The sequence below is a fragment of the Pseudonaja textilis genome, chromosome 3 (assembly GCF_049901715.1).
Source record: "Pseudonaja textilis isolate UNSWEBS1 chromosome 3, rPseTex1.2, whole genome shotgun sequence".
Classification (NCBI taxonomy): domain Eukaryota; kingdom Metazoa; phylum Chordata; class Lepidosauria; order Squamata; family Elapidae; genus Pseudonaja; species Pseudonaja textilis.
Window position 1 is genome coordinate 7,530,037 of NC_141992.1, and position 21,065 is coordinate 7,551,101.

Here is a 21,065-nt window from a genome sequence, read left to right on the forward strand (position 1 = left end):
TATTCATCATTTAGTTTTTTATTGCCACTACCTACAAACATTCCGCCACCAGATTCTTCTGATTTACCCTGAGTTGTAGTCAAAATCTCTAAAGGGCATACTTTAGAAACGGGAACGTAAGTTTTAATAAGATGTAAGTCCTACTAGCACTCTATGCATTACTTTTGGGTAAACATGTATAAAATTACACTGCTGAGGGGCCTTTTTCTTAAGCAGCAGGCAAGGTAACAATCAGAGTTGGAAGGGACCTTATAGGTCATCTAGTCCAACCCCCTCCCCAAGCGGAAGACCCTACACCATTTCTGACAAGCTGCAGTCCAATCTCACCACCTCCTCTATGGATTTCATGATCGGATTGGTAAACATGATAGTCTCTTACTGAGGTAATGGAGTCAGGGAGAGATGCATTGAGCCATGTTTCACAGAGAAATATTATGTCGAATTCAGCCATATTTAGTAAGAGGAAAAATTCAGGTGTATTATTTACAAGGCTTCTTGCATTGAGTAGCTTGCATTTAAGGCCAGTTGTAGTTTGAATTGAGATAGTTAGGGGCATGCATGCTGGGTGATGGTGGATTGGTTGAAGAAGGTTTGTGCTGAGTTGTGGGTTGTGTGACTTTCTTTTGATACAGTCTGCACGGTAATCAATGTACAGGTCCTTCTCTCCATTGTCTAGATGATTTTTGAGTTCTATGTGTAGTATATGGGAGCAGGCACGTTGCTGTAAGGTTAGGTCAGGATGAGATTGGAGGTTTTTATGGTTGGTGTTGTTTTTGGCAAGTAAATTTATAATATAAATGAATTTATGTTTGCTTATTTCATTTTTGCAAATGACTCTGCAGAAGCATGGGGCGACAGAGCCGTCTCTGTTTTTGAGCTCTCGGCCAATGCGAGAAATGTCCAGTATTTCATCAGGGGAGATGGTTGATGCTTGATAGTCACTGATGATGTTCCTGACAGTTGTGATATCATCATTGTTATTGATGTCCTCTAGACCAAATAAGATGGCGTTAGGATGATTTCGTTCATGCTTGACAGCTTCTCTGACGAGGATTGGGATATCAGTATTTGTTGGATTTATGGTGTTTTGTGGATTAGGTTGCAGTTGTTGGTTTGTAGCTATTGGATTAGGTTGCAGTTGTTGGTTTGTAGCTATTGGATGTTCAGGTTTTTGTGTTGTGTCTTCTTTTTTTTCCTCAAGGTTAGTTAATCTTTCATTTAAAGCAGGGGTGTCCAACCTTTCACCTTCCCTGGGCCACATTAGAAGATGAAAATTTGGTTTGGGCCGCACATAAAATAAAATAACAGTAACGATACCCAATCATCCCCCAAAACCATAGAAAACATAGTTAACATATTAAATTTATTTGGAAATAAAGTTAGTGAGATGTTTTTATTATTTATTATTAATTATTTATTTAAAATTATTTATTTTTTATCACCGTTTTTTTAATCACAGTTTATTTTCCGGCCAAATTTTGCGGGGAGGGGGGGAGCTCGCCTGCCTCACGCCTACCTCTCCTCCTGCAAATAGCCGGGCTGGATGAGGCAGGACTGGAAGGCAAAAGCAGCAGCGGCGGCGGCGGGGGCAGAAGCAGCGGCGGGGAAGGCTTCTGCCCCGCCGCCGCTTCTGCCGCCGCTGCCGCTTCTTCCCCGCCCCCGCTGCTGCTTCTGCCGCCGCCGTTTCTGCCCCCGCCACCATCCCCGCCGCTTCTGCCGCCGCCGGCGCTTCTTCCCCCGCCCCCGCTGCTGCTTCTGCCGCCGCCATTTCTGCCCCCGCCACCATCCCCGCTGCCGCCGCCGGCGCTTCTGCCGCCGCCGGCGCTTCTTTCCCTGCCCCCGCTGCTGCTTCTGCCGCCGCCATTTCTGCCCCCGCCACCATCCCCGCCGCCGCCGCCGCTTCTTCCCCCGCCACGGGGGCAGCGGCGGCGGGGACAGAAGCAGCAGGAGGTGGCGTTCTGACGGCGCTCGCCTTTTCTCTTGCTGCTTGGCCTGGCGCTCGCCTCGCCCCGCCTCGTGCCTGCCTCTCTTCCTCCTTCTCGCTGGCTGTGGCACGATGGTTGGGGTGGGCACTGGGCCGCATTACGAGGTGACCTGGGCCGCATGCGGCCCGTGGACCGCGGGTTGGACAAGCCTGATTTAAAGTGTCCAGGGATGCTACTATGGTGCCAAGGGATGATATTCGTGTTTCTATAGTCAACTCTTTCGAACAGGGCTATATTGTGGGCAGAAAAATGGAAATGCATAATTGGATGTTTCTAGGAACTGAGTCATTTGCTTGGGTAATTCCAGGCAGTCATGATGAGCGTATTTTTCACACAGAGAACATTTGATGGAATTTTCATTAACCTTTAGAGTTACAGACCATATAAAGCATGTGCAGGAATCTTGTGGTTCATCGGTGGGGATTTTTTTTCTTCTTAGGTTGTGGTTTGGTATTGGATTTTTTTACTGGCATGGTGGGTTTGTTGAGATAGTACATTGAATAAATTGCATAATAAAACAATTTTGGGTAATCAATATAGCCAATATCTATAGACAATTGATCTCTACCTATAAATGGTTTTTCTATTAATTCTTTTTTTCAATAATCCTAAATATCGGGTAACAGAAAAGAATTTTTGCAGGTTCTTGGGCTTCCTTAAATTTGTCCAGCTTGGGTTTGCATAGTGGGCAGAAAAATGGAAATGCATAATTGGATGTTTCTAGGAAACAGAAAAGAATTTTGGGAAGAATTCTGGAAAATACGACAGGAAAATTTGCTTTGGAAAGAAGAAGTGTAACGATCACCTTCAGGGTTGTTAGCACTTACTGTCTCTGGAGATTTCCTTACCCCAAGAGCCAATATATTATATTGACCACTGTGAACTACAACAGGTTACATGTCGTCCTCACTTAATGATGCTAAGAACAGAAATTCCACTGTTAAGCAACTCACACATAAGTTTAAAACCATGTGACCATGCCACTTAGGATTGTCAGTTATGGCAGTCCCAGTGAGGACTGTGAGTTATTTACTTTATGTGATCATAACTTCCAATTTCCTGCTGGCTTCCCCATTGACTTTGCTTGTTGGAAGCCTGACAGGGAAGGCTGTGAATCAGAATCCCATGACAATGGGATGCTGCAATGGTCAGAAGTGTCAGCTGGTTGCTGAGTTTCGGAAACTCAAAGGTGGTTGCGTCAGACTTCCTGCTGGTCTCCCCATTGATTTTGCTTGTTGGAAGCCAATAAGGAAAGCTGAAAATTATGATCAAATGACAACTTGAAACTGACAATCAGAAGTGTGTGCAGATCACTGAGCTTCTGAAGCACAATTATGTGGCTGCAAAGGTACTACGATGGCCATGACTTTGAGGATCAGTTGTAAGTACCACTCCTTCAGTGCCATTGTCACTGAATGAGTGGTCATGAAGCAAGGACTACCTGTATAGCATAGCACCACTGAATTTTCTGAAACTTCTCAATGCAATGGGAGAGCATTTGATATCTTAATTTGAAATCAGATTCAAAACAGTTCTAGCTAAAGCGATGGAATAATTCTGCAGTAGAAGCTACTATAAAGATCTTATTGCTTTGGCTGGCGCTTCAAATATAGGTCCTTGGAGTGATTCTGAATCAAGAACTCACCTTCACCTTCACATCATCATGTAAACTGTCTTTGAAATGAAATTGAGGGTTCCTGAGGTTTCTGGAAGAACTATAATCCTAAACTTTGATAAATCACAACAGCTATGCTAGACGAATTCCAGCTGGACATGTGGCATTTAGTCTGGACATGCATGAGAACATCTTCTCAGCTTCAGATATTTCTCCAGCCTCACCTCCTAATTGTCTCATCTCAACAGCAACAGGCTGTAAGTGATAAGGCATGACGTACAGGAAGGCAGTTGAGAACCTGGAGAAGTATCCAAGGACAACATATGGATAAATGTTCTGATGTCAATCTCCCAAATGGCGCAGTTTTGTAGTATGCTTCATCTTAGAAACTGCCTGGAGTTAAAGAAATTAGGAATGTCATTTGTGAAAAAGTTTAAGCAGCTGGTGAGATTTCAAGCAGCTTTTGCAGTCATGGCTAGCTTAATGTAACAAAGAGAAGTTTCCAACCAGCCTGGTATTCATCTCTGACGTATTCACAATTAAAGAATGACAGGTCAGCAACAACTGAAGGGAATATTGTTGATTTAGTCCATGTTCCCAGCTTGTTTTTTCTAATACATGCTTGTTTCCAGCTAATTATGTCCTTAAGTCTTCAGCCTGGTTAAATACCTGTTGAAGCTTTTCTTGATATGATTGGTTGATTATTTGGATTTTGTCATCTGTTGGCTTTGCTTGATTGTCCTTTAGGTGGACCTAAAGGACGATCTGAAACTAAGAAGCAGTGAGGTCTTTGAACCAGGCATTTTGCAGAAGAGAAAGTATATAACTGCTAGAGGTGGCAACATTTCTACTCGTGAGTTGACTGCTAAAATGGATTAAAGGCAGTGTGTTTTTCACCTGACCTATTGATAAATGTCTATGGAGATTCTCAGTCCTCCAGGTCATAGTTGTCCCAAAGGTGCTTTTCCAAGAGGCCGCTAGACTTTTGAAGAAGTGGTGGTTCCACGGAGAGCAGCTGAAGGACAATTCATTGCATTTGGTCAAATTTTCAATTATGAAATCAATATTAATTATTGTGATTTCATAGAAAATGTACTGAAAGATTCTAAAAATGATACAATTCCTTTCAGCATTAAAAAGGCTAGAGATATTATTAAAACAATTGCAGTCAGTTCAGAAGAGGCAGAAAAGGGCTTCTCGCAGATGAACATAATATGTTCAGAAGGCAGAAGTGGCCTTACAGTTTCCAATATTACAAACCTCCTGACCATCAGCCTAATTGGCTTACCCGTGCAAGAATAGGACCCTGTTCCTATAGTAAAGAAGTGGTTACGGGCACATCATCACACAGCTGATGATGCTCGTGTTAAACACAAGAAAACTATAACTTGGGACGATAATAGAAAAGCAATTTGGGAGTTTTATTGTTTTTTGTAAAATTTTGTTATGTAATAGTTTTGATTAATATTTTAAAATGTTGTAACAATATAGTTTTGTGTACCTTGTTATTATTTAAGCATTAAAGTCATGACATAATAAACTACCTTTTGTTTTGGTGTATCTTTTTTAATACTTTAATACTTTCCAAGATGGAAAGGCTGAGATGAAAGCAGTTCATACTTGGGGTATATTTATTGCCAGAAAGAGAAGATAAAAGGGGTGTTGCTGTTGAAGATTGGCTTCAGCATGAACTTCTACTACTGAAAGGGAAAGACCGATTCTGGCCCACCTTCCTAAGTAATATATTCAACTGCAGCACCATTGAATGACTGAATTAAATTTGCGATGATTATATAAGAATGCACAATTGAATACTGTTGCTCTCACATTCCTTGTACAATTTGCAAGATATGAACTCGTTCATAGGAAAAATGTGATCATGCAAAACACTTAATAATTTGTAATGTAATTCAAATTAAACTATGAGGTAATACAGAACAGCAAAACTGCTAAACAAACAATAAGAATAAAGGAGATAGTAAAAATTTTCCTTTATTTACAATAATAAAACAATAGTAAAACTGAACCAATATTAACTGTGGTTAATATTTACTGACTAGTAAATGGAAAGAATAGTAAAATATTTCAGAAGTTTGGATACCGTGAAATATTTAAATTGATGATACTGTCCTTGCTCACGGTTACACATACAATTTGAGATGGCAATGAAGTGTAAGAATCCATTCACCTGCCTTTTTAGGTGTAATTAGGTCAGTAATAAATATTCGAGTTTATCATACCTTGAGAAACCTTGGACAATTTCATCCAAAGCTAAAGTGATTTTGCTGTTACTGAAACATGTCAGCCATGCTCTATCCATTTATAAGGTTCCTCTCCCATGTAGATTCCTATACTTTTTAATTCTATTATACACGTGTGCATTGACAATAAACGTTTGATTGAACCTCAGGTCACTATGAGTAAAGCTCTTTCTGCATTCCATGCATTTGTAAGGTTTTTGTCCGGTGTGAATTATTTGATGTGGACGGAGATGTCCACCCAGAGTAAAGCTCTTTCCACACTGCAGGCATCTGTAAGATTTCTCTCTTCAGTGGATTCTTTGATGTATATAAAGACTGCTCATGTGACCAAAGCTCTTTCCACATTCCACACATTTATATGGTTTTTCTCCAGTGTGAATTCTTTGATGATTATCAAGAGTTCTCTTCTCAGCGAAGCTCTTTCCGCATTCCAGACATTGATATGGTTTTTCTCCAGTGTGAATTCTTTGATGATGACGGAGGTGTCCACCCTGACTAAAGCTCTTTCCACACTCCATGCACTTATAAGGTTTTTCTCCAATGTGAATTCTTTGATGTTGACGGAGGTTTCCATCCTGACAAAAGCTCTTTCCACACTCCAGGCATTTGTAAGGTTTTTCTCCTGTGTGAATTCTTTGATGATTATCAAGACCTCTCCTCACAGTGAAGCTCTTTCCACATTCCAGACATTGATATGGTTTTTCTCCTGTGTGAATTCTTTGATGTTGACGGAGGTTTCCACCCTGACTAAAGCTTGTTCCGCACTCAAGACATTTATAAGGTTTTTCTCCAGTGTGAATTCTTTGATGATGATCGAGACCTCTCCTCACAGTGAAACTCTTTCCACATTCCAGACATTGATACGGTTTTTCTCCTGTGTGAATCCTTTGATGTTGACGGAGGCTACCAGCCTGACTAAAGCTCTTTCCACACTCCAGGCATCTATAAGATTTTTCTCCTATGTGAATTCTTTGATGTTGATGGAGGTTTCCACCCTGACAAAAGCTCTTTCCACACTCCAGGCATTTGTAAGGTTTTTCTCCTGTGTGAATTCTTTGATGATAATAAAGAGTTCCCCTCAAAGCAAAGCTCTTTCCACATTCCAAACACTGATATGGTTTTTCTCCAATGTGAATTCTTTGATGTTGACGGAGGTTTCCACCCTGACTAAAGCTCTTTCCACACTCCAGGCATTTATAAGGTTTTTCTCCAGTGTGAATTCTTTGATGATTATCAAGACTTATCCTTACAGCGAAGCTCTTTCCACATTCCAGACATTGATATGGTTTTTCTCCTGTGTGAATTCTTTGATGTTGACGGAGGCTTCCACCCTGATTAAAGCTCCTTCCACACTCCAGGCATTTGTAACGTTTTTCTCCAGTGTGAATTCTTTGATGATTATCAAGAGTTCTCCTCTCAGTGAAGTTCTTTCCACATTCCAGACACTGATACGGTTTTTCTCCTGTGTGAATTCTTTGATGTTGACGGAGGCTTCCAGCCTGACTAAAGCTCTTTCCACACTCCAGGCATTTGTAAGGTTTTTCTCCAGTGTGAGTTCTTTGATGATTATCAAGACCTCTCCCCACAGTGAAGCACTTTCCACATTCCAGACACTGATACGGTTTTTCTCCTGTGTGAATTCTTTCATGTTGATGGAGGCTTCCAGCCTGACTAAAGCACTTTCCACACTCCAGGCATTTGTAAGGTTTTTCTCCTGTGTGAATTCTTTGATGATAATAAAGAGTCCCCCTCACAGCGAACCTCCTTCCACACTCCAGGCACTGATATGGTTTTTCTCCTGAATGGGTTCTCCGATGGTTTTGAAGCTGCTGATTTGTTTTGAAGCATCTTCCACATTCTGTACATTCGTGTTTCTTTTCTCCCTGGTTTTGGGTTCTTCTTCTTCGGGGATTCCCGCGTTTTCCGTCCGGGCTGAAGGACTCTCCGCGCTCCGGGAGCGTCTCGCGGGCTCCGATTGTCCCCGCCTTTCCCTCCTTCTCTCCGCTTCTCCCTCCGGGCATCGTCCTTTCACGGGGTCCTTTTCGGCTCCGCCTCATCCCGGTTTGCGGACGGCTCTTCTGCAGCCGTGCAGCGCCCGGGATTTTCTTCCCGCCGCCGCCTCCTGAGGTGGGCAGGGCTGCTCCGCGAGGCCCGCTCCTCTCCTCTCGGCCGGCGCTTTCTTCCTCCGCCAGGACCGTCCGTCCTCCTGAAGGTGGGAAGCAGGAGGAAGAGAGGAGCGTCAGGGCTTCGTCCCTTTCCCCGCTGAGGGGAGTCGCAAGCCCACCCGGGGAGGAAGGTTGAAGCTTCCGCCTCTCACGGACCTTTCAGTCAGGCCGACGACAAATCCTTCCGCCCCGCCTTTCAGGCCGGGCCTGCTGCTCCCCGTCAGCATCCTTCCCTGCCCGGGAGTTCCCTGCGCCCTACCTGCATCGGGAGCCCGCCAGCCCTGACCCTCCATCCAGTCCTCGCACTTACGTTCGCAATGTCCTCCCAGCCACGTCATTCAAATCCGGGCGCTTAGCAACCGCTATGCATTATTCATGAGGGCTGCAACACCCCCCCCCCCGGAGTCACCTGATCTGAGCGCCTCCCAGCCAAGCAAAGTCCACAGGGAAAGCTGGATTGGCTTAACCGCTGAGTGATCATTTAAAAACTGCAAGGATTTGCTTAAAAAAGAAATCATGTGTACGGAGACGTCATGGTTTTGTCTCAAAGGTGCTTTTTTTTTCAAGAGGCACCTGGACTTTCTGGTTTTTCTTTGAACTTACGTTTCGCTTCTCATCCAAGAAGCTTCTTCAGTTCTGACTGGATTGGGGAGGGGGGGATTTATTATTTATAAATGCTTCCAAGCATCTTGGATGAGAAAGGAAAGATATATTCAAAGAAAAAACATAAAGTCCATTTGCCTCTTTGAAAAAAGAACCTTTGGGTCAACAAAGAAAGATTGAGAAATTGGGGTGACTAGACAGAGAGACAGACAGAGAGACAGACAGACAGACAAACGGATATGGAATGAATGAACGCATGTATTGCACACAAAAACCACATATTTCTGCTCCACAGGTGGATCTTTCTTACACTATTGGGATCGCCATCTTGACTTTTTTGACCACTCCATATGACTAAACCTGCTGCTTTCTTCTTATTTTGCTTCAATCTGTGCTGGTAAACGACCGCAATAATTTTTTTCATTTTATTTCCTTCAGTCTGAAGTTTGTCTTTAAATACAGGTAGTTCTCAACTTGTAATCACAAAAATTCTATTGCTAAACAAGACAGTTTTTAAGTGAGTTTTGCCCCATTTTATCACATTTCCTGCCGTTGATGTTAAGTGAATCACTGCAATTGTTGTTAATAATACAGTTGTTAAGTGAATCTGACTTCCCCTCTGACTTTGTCAGAAGGATCCCAGGACATTGCAACTGTCATAAATATGAATCCGTTGCCAAGCATCTGAATTTTGATCACATGTCCAAGGGGATGCTGCAATGGTCATATGTGGTGATCAAAGACCAGTCATTATTCGTGGTGCAAAAATGTCTGACTGCATGGGCAGCATTTATTACATTTATAGGGTTTTTCCAAGAAGACAAAGGCAACATAGATGCAGCATCTGGATTGGAGAATAGATCGTACATGGGTGCAACCTCCCAAACACATTGGTACAAGCTTCCAACCAATCCTTTGGAATAGTGGTGATGTTAGTAAAATGAGATCACCTATATGTCTGGAAAGTCCGGGACTTTCCACCTTCACCAATATATAGGGAATGAGATTGTGCCAGTAGCCAAGAGGCCCCATATAAGTTTTCTAGACAACTGCAGTTTGCTGCTAGCATCTAGCGCCATCTATAGGATCTCAGTAACTACCACAGTCATAACTTTGAAAAATGGACACAAGTCCCTTTTTTCAGTGCCCTTGTAACTTCATATGATCACGAAATGAATTGATGTAACTCAAGGACTATCCGTATCATACTTGCTCTATGGCTGAAGAGGGTGTCCATCAAAGCTTCACATTTGGGATTTTAAGTGTCAAACTGTCAAAAGTGTCCTCTTCCCTTTCCCTCCTTTTCTCTCATTCTTTTTGCTGCAAAGAATAATTATAATGCCATTTATTCATTTGGTGATCGTATTCATTGTTAAACTCCCTTCATCAGATTAACCTTTTTCCCATTTCAGTGGGGAATCTGTCCTACAGTGCTTTACAGCCCTAAGTGGTTTAGACAGTCAGCCTATTGCCCCGCACAATATGGGTCCTTATTTTACCAACCTCGGAAGGATAGAAGGCTGAGTCACCCTTGAGCCGGTCAAGATCGAACTCCAGGCAGTTGGCAGAATTAGCCTGTAATACTGCATTCTAATCACTGCGCTTCCATGGCTCTTATAGCATAGCATGTCTAGTGAGAGGAAAAATCATGTTCCTTTATGACCATAATTATATCTCCCTCTCTGAGTTCCTTGTGGATCCTAAGTTCCCTCTCATATTCAGTATTGCAAAAATCTGGAAATGTGAGAGTTGGCTGGTTGGTTGATTGACTGGCTAGCTAGCTGTTGGCCTGATGGCTGTTTAGTTGATTGTTTATTGGCTAGCTGGATGGTTGACTAGCTGGGTGGTTGTTTGTTGGATGGATGGATGGATGGTTGACTAGCTGGCTGCTTGATTCATGCTCATAACTCAACCACCTATCTCTCTCATTTTGGTCTCAGCCTCTGAGCTTGGGGAGTGGCATCTTTCAAGAATACCCTGATGTGACCTCAAGTGGTACCCCCCCCAAAGGAACATTATTCTTCAAACTTGGCAATTTTAAGATGTGTGTGCTTCAATTCACAGAATTTTAGGAGTTGAGGTCCATACATCTTACATTTTTCAAGTTTGAACAGCACCCATTTGGAATATAGTCTTATTGAAATTACTTCTTACTTACTAAAGTAAATGTAGGATAAATATACCAAAAAATCAGCGTAAAAGATTTCCAGCTGACCATCACCTATGCCAGGTCAGAGAGATATCCTCTCTCATTTGTGATTATAGAAGTCTCTCCCAAGAGATTCCAGTTTTGAGCTTCCCCGAAGACAGAGCGCTGACCGCAATCGTGCACGGCTTTGGTCCGTGCTTCGGCATCGGAGAACCCCGATCATCCAGATTTGGGGCAGAAGCCACCTTGTAGGGGTGGAGAGGAAAGGGAGACCATCAGCCGGGAAGAGGGGAGCCGCAAATTCCCTCTCCAACTTGGCAAGGCTCCCTCCCAAAGACGCCTGAGGCAGTGGTCTAAATGCCACCCTGAAGGGGAAGATTAGACTGGAATAAGTTTTGTGCAGGAGACAGTGGAAGAAGCGAACAGCAGGAGGAACAGCACGATATTATTAAATGGAAGATACCCCCAGGATTAACATTTTAAAGAATTTTTAAGAAAGGACTCAGTTGGCAGCCCCTCAAACATTGGAATGTTGCAATCATGTCACCCCAGTTCTCATATGGATTTATAGGCTTAGCCCAGCTAGCAGTGAATTCTAGTAGACATTCTTGATATAGAAGTAAAAAGGTAGGCCTTGTTTCTTCCTAAGCTACATCTTGAAGAGAGACAAGCCCGTGAGAGAGAAAAACAGAAGATATTCCCTTATACCTCCTTTATAGACAAAAGGACAAAAAGTTAAACTATCAATAGGTCATCCCAAAGTGCATTTCAAAAGGCCACTGAACTTTCTAATTTTTCTTTGAAGATGTTTCACTTCTCATCCAAGCAGAAGAAGCCTCTTGGATGAGAAGTGGTACATCTTCAAAGAAAAACCAGGAAGTCTAGTGGCCTCTTGAAAAAGCACCTTTGGGACAACTATGACCTGGAGGACTGAGAATCTCCATAGATATTTATCAATAGGTCAGGTGAAAAACACACTGCCTTTAATCCAGTTTAGCAGTCAACTCACAAGTAGAAATGTTGCCACCTCTAGCAGCTATATACTTTCTCTTCTGCAAAATGCCTGGTTCAAAGACCTCACTGCTTCTTAGCTTCAGATCGTCCTTTAGGTCCACCTAAAGGACAATCAAGCAAAGCCAACAGATGACAAAATCCAAATAATCAACCAATCATATCAAGAAAAGCTTCAACAGATATTTAACCAGGCTGAAGACTTAAGCAAGGACATAATTAGCTGGAAACAAGCATGTATTAGAAAAAACAAGCTGGGAACATGGACTAAATCAACAATATTCCCTTCAGTTGTTGCTGACCTGTCATTCTTTAATTGTGAATACGTCAGAGATGAATACCAGGCTGGTTGGAAACTTCTCTTTGTTACATTAAGCTAGCCCTTACCGCAAAAGCTGCTTGAAATCTCTCCAGCTGCTTAAACTTTTTCACAAATGACATTTCTAATTTCTTTAACTCCAGGCAGTTTCTAAGATGAAGCATACTACAAAACTGCAACATTTGGGAGATTGACATCAGAACATTTATCCATACGTTGTCCTTGGATACTTCTCCAGGTTCTCAACTGCCTTCCTGTACGTCATGCCTTATCACTTACAGCCTGTTGCTGCTGAGATGAGACAATTAGGAGGTGAGGCTGGAGAAATATGAGGCTGGGAAGATGTTCTCATACATGTCCAGACTAAATGCCACATGTCCAGCTGGTATTCACCTAGCATAGCTGTTGTGATTTATCAAAGTTTAGGATTGTAGTTCTTCCAGAGACCTCAGGATCCCTAAATTTCATTTCAAGGATAGTTTACATGATGATGTTAAGGTGAAGGTGAGTTCTTGATTCAGAATCACTCCAAGGACCTATATTTGAAGCGCCAGCCAAAGTAATAAGATCTTTATAGTAGCTTCTACTGCAGAATTATTCCATCGCTTTAGCTAGAACTGTTTTGAATCTGATTTCAAATTAAGATATCAAATGCTCTCCCATTGCATTGAGAAGTTTCAGAAAATTCAGTGGTGCTATGCTATACAGGTAGTCCTTGCTTCATGAACACTCGTTCAGCGACAATGGCACTGAAGGAGTGGTACTTACAACTGATCCTCAAAGTCATGGCCATCGCAGTACCTTTGCAGCCACATAATTGTGCTTCAGAAGCTCAGTGATCTGCACACACTTCTGATTGTCAGTTTCAAGTTGTCATTTGATCATAATTTTCAGCTTTCCTTGTTGGTTTCCAACAAGCAAAATCAATGGGGAAACCAGCAGGAAGTCTGACGCAACCACGTTTGAGTTTCCGACAATCAGCAACTAGCTGACACTTCTGACCATTGCAGCATCCCATTGTCATGGGATTCTGATTCACAGCCTTCCCTGTCAGGCTTCCAACAAGCAAAGTCAATGGGGAAGCCACCAGGAAATTGGAAGTTATGATCACATAAAGTAAATAACTCACAGTCCTCACTGGGACTGCCATAACTGACAACCCTAAGTGGCATAGTCACATGGTTTTAAACTTATGTGTGAGTTGCTTAACAATGGGATTTCTGTTCTTAGCATCATTAAGTAAGAACATGAATTCTGTTGTAGTTCACAGTGGTCAATATAATATATTGGCTCTTGGAATAAGGAAATCTCCAGAGACAGTTGGTGCTAACAACCTTGAATATGATCATTACATTTGTTCTTTGCAAAACAAATTTTCCTGTAATATTTTCCAGAATTTAAGGAAGCTCAAGAACCAGCAAATTCTCTGTTACCAGATATTTAGGATTATTGAAAAAGAGAATTCACAGAGAAAGCATTTATAGGTAGAGATCAATTGTCTGTAGCTAAATCTTCAAATTCCAAAGACTCCTCAGCTATACAATCCACATAGGGTTTTTGATCAACTGTAACAATCTTGCAGATGTTCCATTTAAAACACCCCTCTTTTTTTCTAAACACAGAGTTTAAATGTGGATTTTGGGAGATAATTTTATAACCCCTCATGCATTTTCCTATTTTTCCCCTTTTTTCTGTGGTAAAAAGCCTCAAGCTTCCTTTCTATTAGAGAAGTGTCTTTCAAACTCAGCAACTTTTAAGATGTGTCGACTTCAATTCTCAAAATTCCCCACTGAGTCATGCTGGCTAGGGAATTAGGAGTTGCTCAGTTTGAAAAATACTGTGTCGGGAGGTAGTTATCAACCCACCACTTATCCTTTTTATATGCTTTCCATTTTCCACTCTAGTTTTTGAAATCTGGGATTTGGAAAAGTAGACGCTATTCTAGGGGGTGATCACAGTAATTGGGAGAAAAAAATCCACTCTTATTGCAGACTTATTTTCAGTTTATTTGGGATCACAGCAGACATACACTGGCTCATTATGTTTCATTGAAATTTTTGTCGAACTCTGGAGAGCCTTTTTAATTCCTGTCACATTACTTCTCAAAAAAAGCAGGGTTTGCATTGTGATCATGCAATAAACTGGACATGCAAAACCACAGTCCAGAGATGGCTCTGGATCCAACAGATTCTCCTTCTCAATTTTGGGAGGTGGGGTACTCTTATTGGTTTCTACTTTTTGCTGCCAGCTTGCTGTCATCTGCAAATCTGATGAGTTCTCCATAAATCCCATCTTAAAATATTTATGAAGATATTAAAATGTACTGGCCTAAGGCAGAACTGTGGGGAACTCCACTACTTATTTCCCTCCAGATAGTATAATTTCATTAAGGACTGCATGTTGAATGTGGTTTGTATGTCGGTTATGAATCCATCTGGCATTGAAGCTGTCTAACCCAAGAATGAAATAAGATTTGTCTGGCTTACTCAGTGCTTAAAAGCCAATTACAAGTAGTAAGAAGATCTTGTCATGTATTCAAATGTTCCACCTTCTGTTGCACTAAAAATAGTAATTGGCAAAACTTAGCAAGATCTCTAAAGCTGGATGACAAAGCTACTTTGGAGAGAGGGGTTACATCTGGCACTGAGAAGATACCTGAAAGGAAGCAGCTTTAGATACTGTGGCATACATCTGGCTTTCTCTGCTTGCTGCCTAACACCTGTTTGGGAGAGATATGCTCCAGCCAAGATGGAAAGGCTGAGATGAAAGTAGTTCATACTTGGGGTATATTTACAAAGCCAGGAAGAGAAGATAAAAGGGGGTTGCTGTAGAAGGTTAACTTCAGCATGAACTTCTACTACTGAAAGGGAAAGACCAACTCTGGCCCACCTTCCTAGGTAATATATTAAACTACAGCACCATTGATTGACTGAATTAAATTTGCGATGATTATATAAGAATGTACAATTGAATACCGTTGCTCATATTCCTTGCACGATTTGCAAGTTGTGGACTCATTTATAGGAAAAAATGTGATCATGCAAAACACTTAATGATTTGTTATATAATTCAAATTAAACTATGAGGTAATATAGAATAGCAAAACTGCTAAACAAACCATAAGAATAAAGGAGATAGTAAAATGTTCCGTTATTTAACAATAATGAAACAATAGTAAAGTTGAACCAATGTTAACTGTGGGTACTATTTACTGATTAGTAATGGAAAGAACAGTAAAATGTTTCAGTTTATATGACCTGGAATATTTGAATTAATGATACAGTCCTTCCTCACGTTGACACATACAATTTGAGATGGCAATGAAGTGTAAGAATCCATACACCTGCCTTTTCTCATACCTTGAGAAACCTTAGAGCATTTCATCAGAGCTAAACTGATTTTGCTGTTTCTAAAACATGTTAGCCATGCTCTATTAATTTAGAAGGTTCCTCTCCCATGTAGATTATCATTTTCAATTTCATTATACACATGTTTTGAATTGACAATAAATGTTTGATTGATTGAACCTCGGGTGATGATGATCCGTTCCAGGACTTCGGTTGCAACCCAATTTGGTCACAAACAGAAGTGAGACTGACTGCACATTTGCCTACAATTCTGTGCATGAGCAGAAGCAGAAATCACCATGGCAGGAAAAATCACCACGGCTGTATTGGATCGGCACCAGAGAATCTACTCGCCACCAGAAGCAACTATTTTCCCAAAATTTTGGTCGTCACCTGATTTGGTCAGAAGCATTTGTACCCGAGGTTCCATTGTAGTTTTGGATATTTCCATTTGTTTTAAAGGATTTTTCCCACTCTGTACATTTCTAAATTTTCTTCTCTATGACAGATTGAATCCTAGTGAATCATGATTGATCCTTTGATATCGGTCAATAAAACGCTTTCCTCATTTCAGGCATTTATAGTTTTCCCCGGAATGAATGAGTTGATACCTATTAAGGCTGTTTTTCCGACTGAAGGTCTTTCCACAGTCCAGGCATTTACAGAGGATTTTTCCCAAGTGGATTCTTTGATGTGTATAAAGGTTTCTCAGCCAACTGAACTTCTTTCCACACCCCTGGCATTTATAAGGTTTTTCTCCGGAGTGGATTATTTGATGTTCATGGAGGTGTCCATTCTGAGTAGAGCTCTTTCCACACTAAGTATAACAGTCTTTTGTGCCTGAGAGTTATTCATTTGTTCAGCCATGTTATCACATACTTGGTAATATAAGAACCAATTTGGTAGTCCAAACCCTCCATTTTCTTTACCATAGATTCTTGTAACATCTTCAATTTTATTCTCACTTTTTCCTTGCCAAATAACTATCAAAATCAATTTATTCAAATCATCAAACAATTTCTTTTCAATTTTTATAGGTGCTGTTTGGAACACGAACAGCAATGTTGGTAGGATATTCATTTTCACCGTAGCAATCCTTCCTAGCACTGATGTAGGTTTTTCCAAATCTAATTTTGCCTAAGTAGTTTTATATAATTGTCTTCATCATTGTGCATCTGTATGTTAAGAAAATTAAATACTTGAGAATATACTTAACCATTTGAATGGTTTATATGATGTTTATAAAGATTTCTTCTGTTAGTGAAGCTCTTTTCACACTCTTTTCACACACTTTTTCTCCTCACACTCCAGGCATTTATATGGTTTTTTCTCTGGTGTGAATTCTTTGATGTTGACGGAAGTGTCCACCCTTAACAGATTTAACAGATAATCAGAGTTGGAAAGGACCTTATAGGTCATCAAGTCCAACCCCCCACCCGAGCGGGAGACCCTACACCATTTCTGACAAATGGCAGTCCAATCTCTTCTTGAAAGTCTCAAGTGATGGCACTCCCACAACTTCAGAGGAAAAGCTGTTCCATTGGTTCATTGTTCTCACTGTCAGAAAGTTCCTCCTTATTTCCAGGTTAAATCTCTCCTTGTTCAGTTTCCATCCACTATTCCTTGTCTGGCCTACAGATACTTTAGAAAATAGCTTGACCCCTTCCTCTCTGTGGCAGCCCCTCAAATATTGGAAGACCGCTATCATGTCTCCCCTGGTCCTTCTTTTTACTAGACTAGCCAAACCCAGTTCCTGCAACTGTTCATTGTATGTTTTAGCCTCCAGTCCCCTAATCATCCTGGTTGCTCTTCTCTGTACTTTTTCTAGAGTCTCAACATCTTTTTTATAATGTGGTGAGCAAAACTGGATGCAATACTCTAGGTGTGGTCTTACTAAGGCTTTATAGTGTGGTATTAGTACTTCCCTTGATCTTGATTGTATCCCTGTTGATACAATTTAGGATTGCATTAGCTTTTTTGGCTGCTGCTGCACACTGCTGGCTCATATTTAGCTGGTTGTCCACTAAGACTCCAAGATCCCTCTCACAGTTACTGCTATTGAGCCTGGTTTCACCCAGTCTATATGTGTACTTTTGGTTTTTCTTGCCTAAGTGTAGGACTTTACTTTTCTCTACATTGAATTTCATTTTGTTAGATATGGCCGAGTGTTCTAGTCTGTCAAGATCCATCTGGATCTGGAGCCTATCTTCTTGGGTGTTAGCTTACCCTGAGTAAAGCTCTTTCCAGGCATTTATATGGTTTTTCTCTGGTGTAAATTCTTTGATGTTGACGGAGGTGATCTGGTGTGAATTCTTTGATTAATATTAAAAATTTTCCCTCTCATTGAAGCTCTTTCCACATTCCAGGCTGTTATATGGTTTTTCTCCAGTATGAATTCTTTGATGTAGACAGAAGTGTCCACCCCGAATAAAGCTCTTTCACACTCCATGCATTTTTAAGGTTTTTCTCCAGTGTGAATTCTTTGATGATTATCAAGAGTTCTCCTCATAGCAAAGCTCTTTCCACATTCCAGACATTGATATGGTTTTTCTCCTGTGTGAATTCTTTGATGATAACGGAGGTGTCCACCCTGAGTAAAACTCTTTCCACACTCCAGGCATTTATAAGGTTTTTCTCCAGTGTGAATTCTTTGATGTTGATGAAGGTTTCCACCCTGACTAAATCTCTTTCCACACTCCAGGCATGTATAAGGTTTTTCTCCAGTGTGAATTCTTTGATAGTTATCAAGACCCCTCCTCACAGTGATGCTCTTTCCACATTCCAGATATTGATATGTTTTGTCTCCAATGTGAATTCTTTGATGTTGACGGAGGTGTCCACCCTGAGTAAAGCTCTTTCCACACTCCAGACATTTGTAAGGTTTTTCTCCCATATGAATTCTTTGATGAATATCAAGAGTTCTCTTCTCAGTGAAGCTCTTTCCACACTCCATGCATTTATAAGGTTTTTCTCCAATGTGAATTCTTTGATGTTGACGGAGGTTTCCATCATGACTAAATCTCTTTCCACATTCCAGGCATTTATAAGGTTTTTCTCCAGTGTGAATTCTTTGATGATTATTAAGACCTCTCCTCTCAGAGAAGCTCTTTCCACATTCCAGACACTGATATGGTTTTTCTCCTGTGTGAATTCTTTGATGATTTTCAAGACCTCTCCTCTCAGAGAAGCTCTTTCCACATTCCAGACATTGATATGGTTTCTCTCCTGTGTGAATTCTTTGATGTTGACGGAAGTTTCCACTGTGACTAAAGCTCTTTCCACACTCCAGGCATTTGTAAGGTTTTTCTCCAGTGTGAATTCTTTGATGATTATCAAGAGTTCCCCTCACAGTGAAGCTCTTTCCACACTCCAGACATTTGTAATGTTTTTCTCCTGTGTGAATTCTTTGATGAATGTCAAGAGTTTTCCTCTCAGCAAAGCTCTTTCCACATTCCAGACATTGATATGATTTCTCTCCTGTGTGAATTCTTTGATGTTGACGGAGGTGTCCACCCTGAGTAAAACTCTTTCCACACTCCAGACATTTATAAGGTTTTTCTCCAGTGTGAATTCTTTGATGATTATCAAGAATTCCCCTCACAGCGAAGCACTTTCCACACTCCAGGCATTTATAAGGTTTTTCTCCAGTGTGAATTTTTTGGTGATAATAAAGAGTTCCCCTCACAGCGAAGCTCTTTCCACATTCCAGACATTGATATGGTTTTTCTTTTGAATGGGTTCTCAGGTGGTTTTGAAGCTGCTGACTTATTTTGAAAGATCTTCCACATTCTGTACATTCGTGTTTCTTTTCTCCCTGGTTTTGGGTTTTTCTTCTTCGGGGATTCCCGCGTTTTCCGTCTGGGCTGAAGGACTCTCCGCGCTCCGGGAGCGTCTCGCGGGCTCCGCTTGTCCCCGCCTTTCCCTCCTTCTCTCCGCTTCTCCCTCCGGGCATCGTCCTTTCACGGGGTCCTTTTCGGCTCCGCCTCATCCCGGTTTGCGGACGGCTCTTCTGCAGCCGTGCAGCGCCCGGGATTTTCTTCCCGCCGCCGCCTCCTGAGGTGGGCAGGGCTGCTCCGCGAGGCCCGCTCCTCTCCTCTCGGGCGGCGCTTTCTTCCTCCGCCAGGACCGTCCGTCCTCCTGAAGGTGGGAAGGAGGAGGAAGAGAGGAGCGTCAGGGCTTCGTCCCTTTCCCCGCCGAGAGCAGTCCCAAGCCCGCCCGGGGAAGAAGGCCGAAGCCGCTTCCCTCACCGGCCTTTCAGTCAGGCTGAAGGACGACAAATCCTTCCGCCCCGCCTTTCAGGCCGGGTCTCGAGCTCCCCGTCAGCCTCCCTCCCTCCTTCCCTGCCCGGGAGTTCCCTGCGCCCTACCTGCATCGGGAGCCCGCCAGTCCTGACGCTCCATCCAGTCCTCGCACTTACGTTCGCAATGTCCTCCCAGCCACGTCATTCAAATCTGGGCGCTTAGCAACCGCTATGCATTATTCATGAGGGCTGCAACACCCCCCCCGAGTCACGTGATCTGAGCGTCTCCCAGCCAAGCAAAGTCCACAGGGAAAGTTGGATTGGCTTAAACGCTGAGTGACCCCTTTAAAAACTGCAAGGATTTGCTTAAAAAAGAAATCATGTGTACGGAGACGTCATAGTTGTCTCAAAGGTGCTTTTTTTCAAGAGGCAACTGGACTTTCTGGTTTTTCTTTGAACTTATGTTTTGCTTCTCATCCAAGAAGCTTCTTCAGTTCTGACTGTATGGGGGAGGGGGATTTATTATTTATAAATGCTTCCAAGCATCTTGGATGAGAAGGTAAAGATATATTCAAAGAAAAAACATAACGTCCAGTTGCCTCTTTTAAAAAGTACCTTTGGGTTAACAAAGAAAGGGTGAGAAATTGGGGTGAATAGATAGATGGATCGATAGAGGTAATACAGGTAATTCAGGTAATTCTCAACTTAGAACCACAAAAATTCTGTTGCTAAACAAGAGAGTTTTTAAGTGAGTTTTGCCCCATTTTATGACATTTCCTGCTATTGTTGTTAAGTGTTGTTAATAACACAGTTATTAAGTGAATCTGGCTTCCCCTCTGACTTTGCTTGTCAGAAGGACACAAAAGGGGATCACATGACTCCAGGACATTGCATCCGTCACAAATAGGAATCAGTTGCCAAGCGTTTGAATTTTGATCACACGACATAATGCTGCCATGGTCATAACTATGAAAAACAGGCAGAAGTCCCTTTTTTCAGTGCCCTTGTAACCTCAAATGGTCACTAAATGAATTGTTGTAACTCAAGGACTATCCGTATCATACTTGGTCTATGTCTGAAGAGGGTGGCCATCAAAGCTTCACATTCAGGATTTTAAGTGTCAAACTGACAAAAGTGTCCTCTCTTTACCCTCCTATCCCATTCCTTTTCTCTCATTCTTTGTGTTGCAAAGAATAATTATAATGCCATTTATTCATCATTTAGTTCTTTATTGTCACTACCTACATAGATACTGCTCCCAGATTCTTCCGTTTTACTCTGTTGGAGTCAAAACACGTCTAAAGGGCATACCTTAAAAAAAAGGAACATACATTTTAATAAGATGTAAGTCCTACTGGTACTCTATGCAT

General features: G+C 41.8%; 1 protein-coding gene across 1 annotated transcript; it reads right to left on the minus strand.

The window, feature by feature from the left end:
* Positions 1–5,567: 5,567 nt before the first annotated feature.
* LOC148126003 (uncharacterized) lies at positions 5,568–19,973 on the minus strand. Its single transcript, XM_087928900.1, is given in 6 exon segments — positions 5,568–7,809; positions 16,023–16,272; positions 17,682–17,758; positions 17,794–17,895; positions 17,898–19,592; positions 19,822–19,973. Coding segments are annotated over 6 exon segments (4,092 nt in total). The 5' UTR covers positions 19,901–19,973; the 3' UTR covers positions 5,568–5,920.
* Between the last annotated feature and the right edge of the window lie 1,092 nt (positions 19,974–21,065).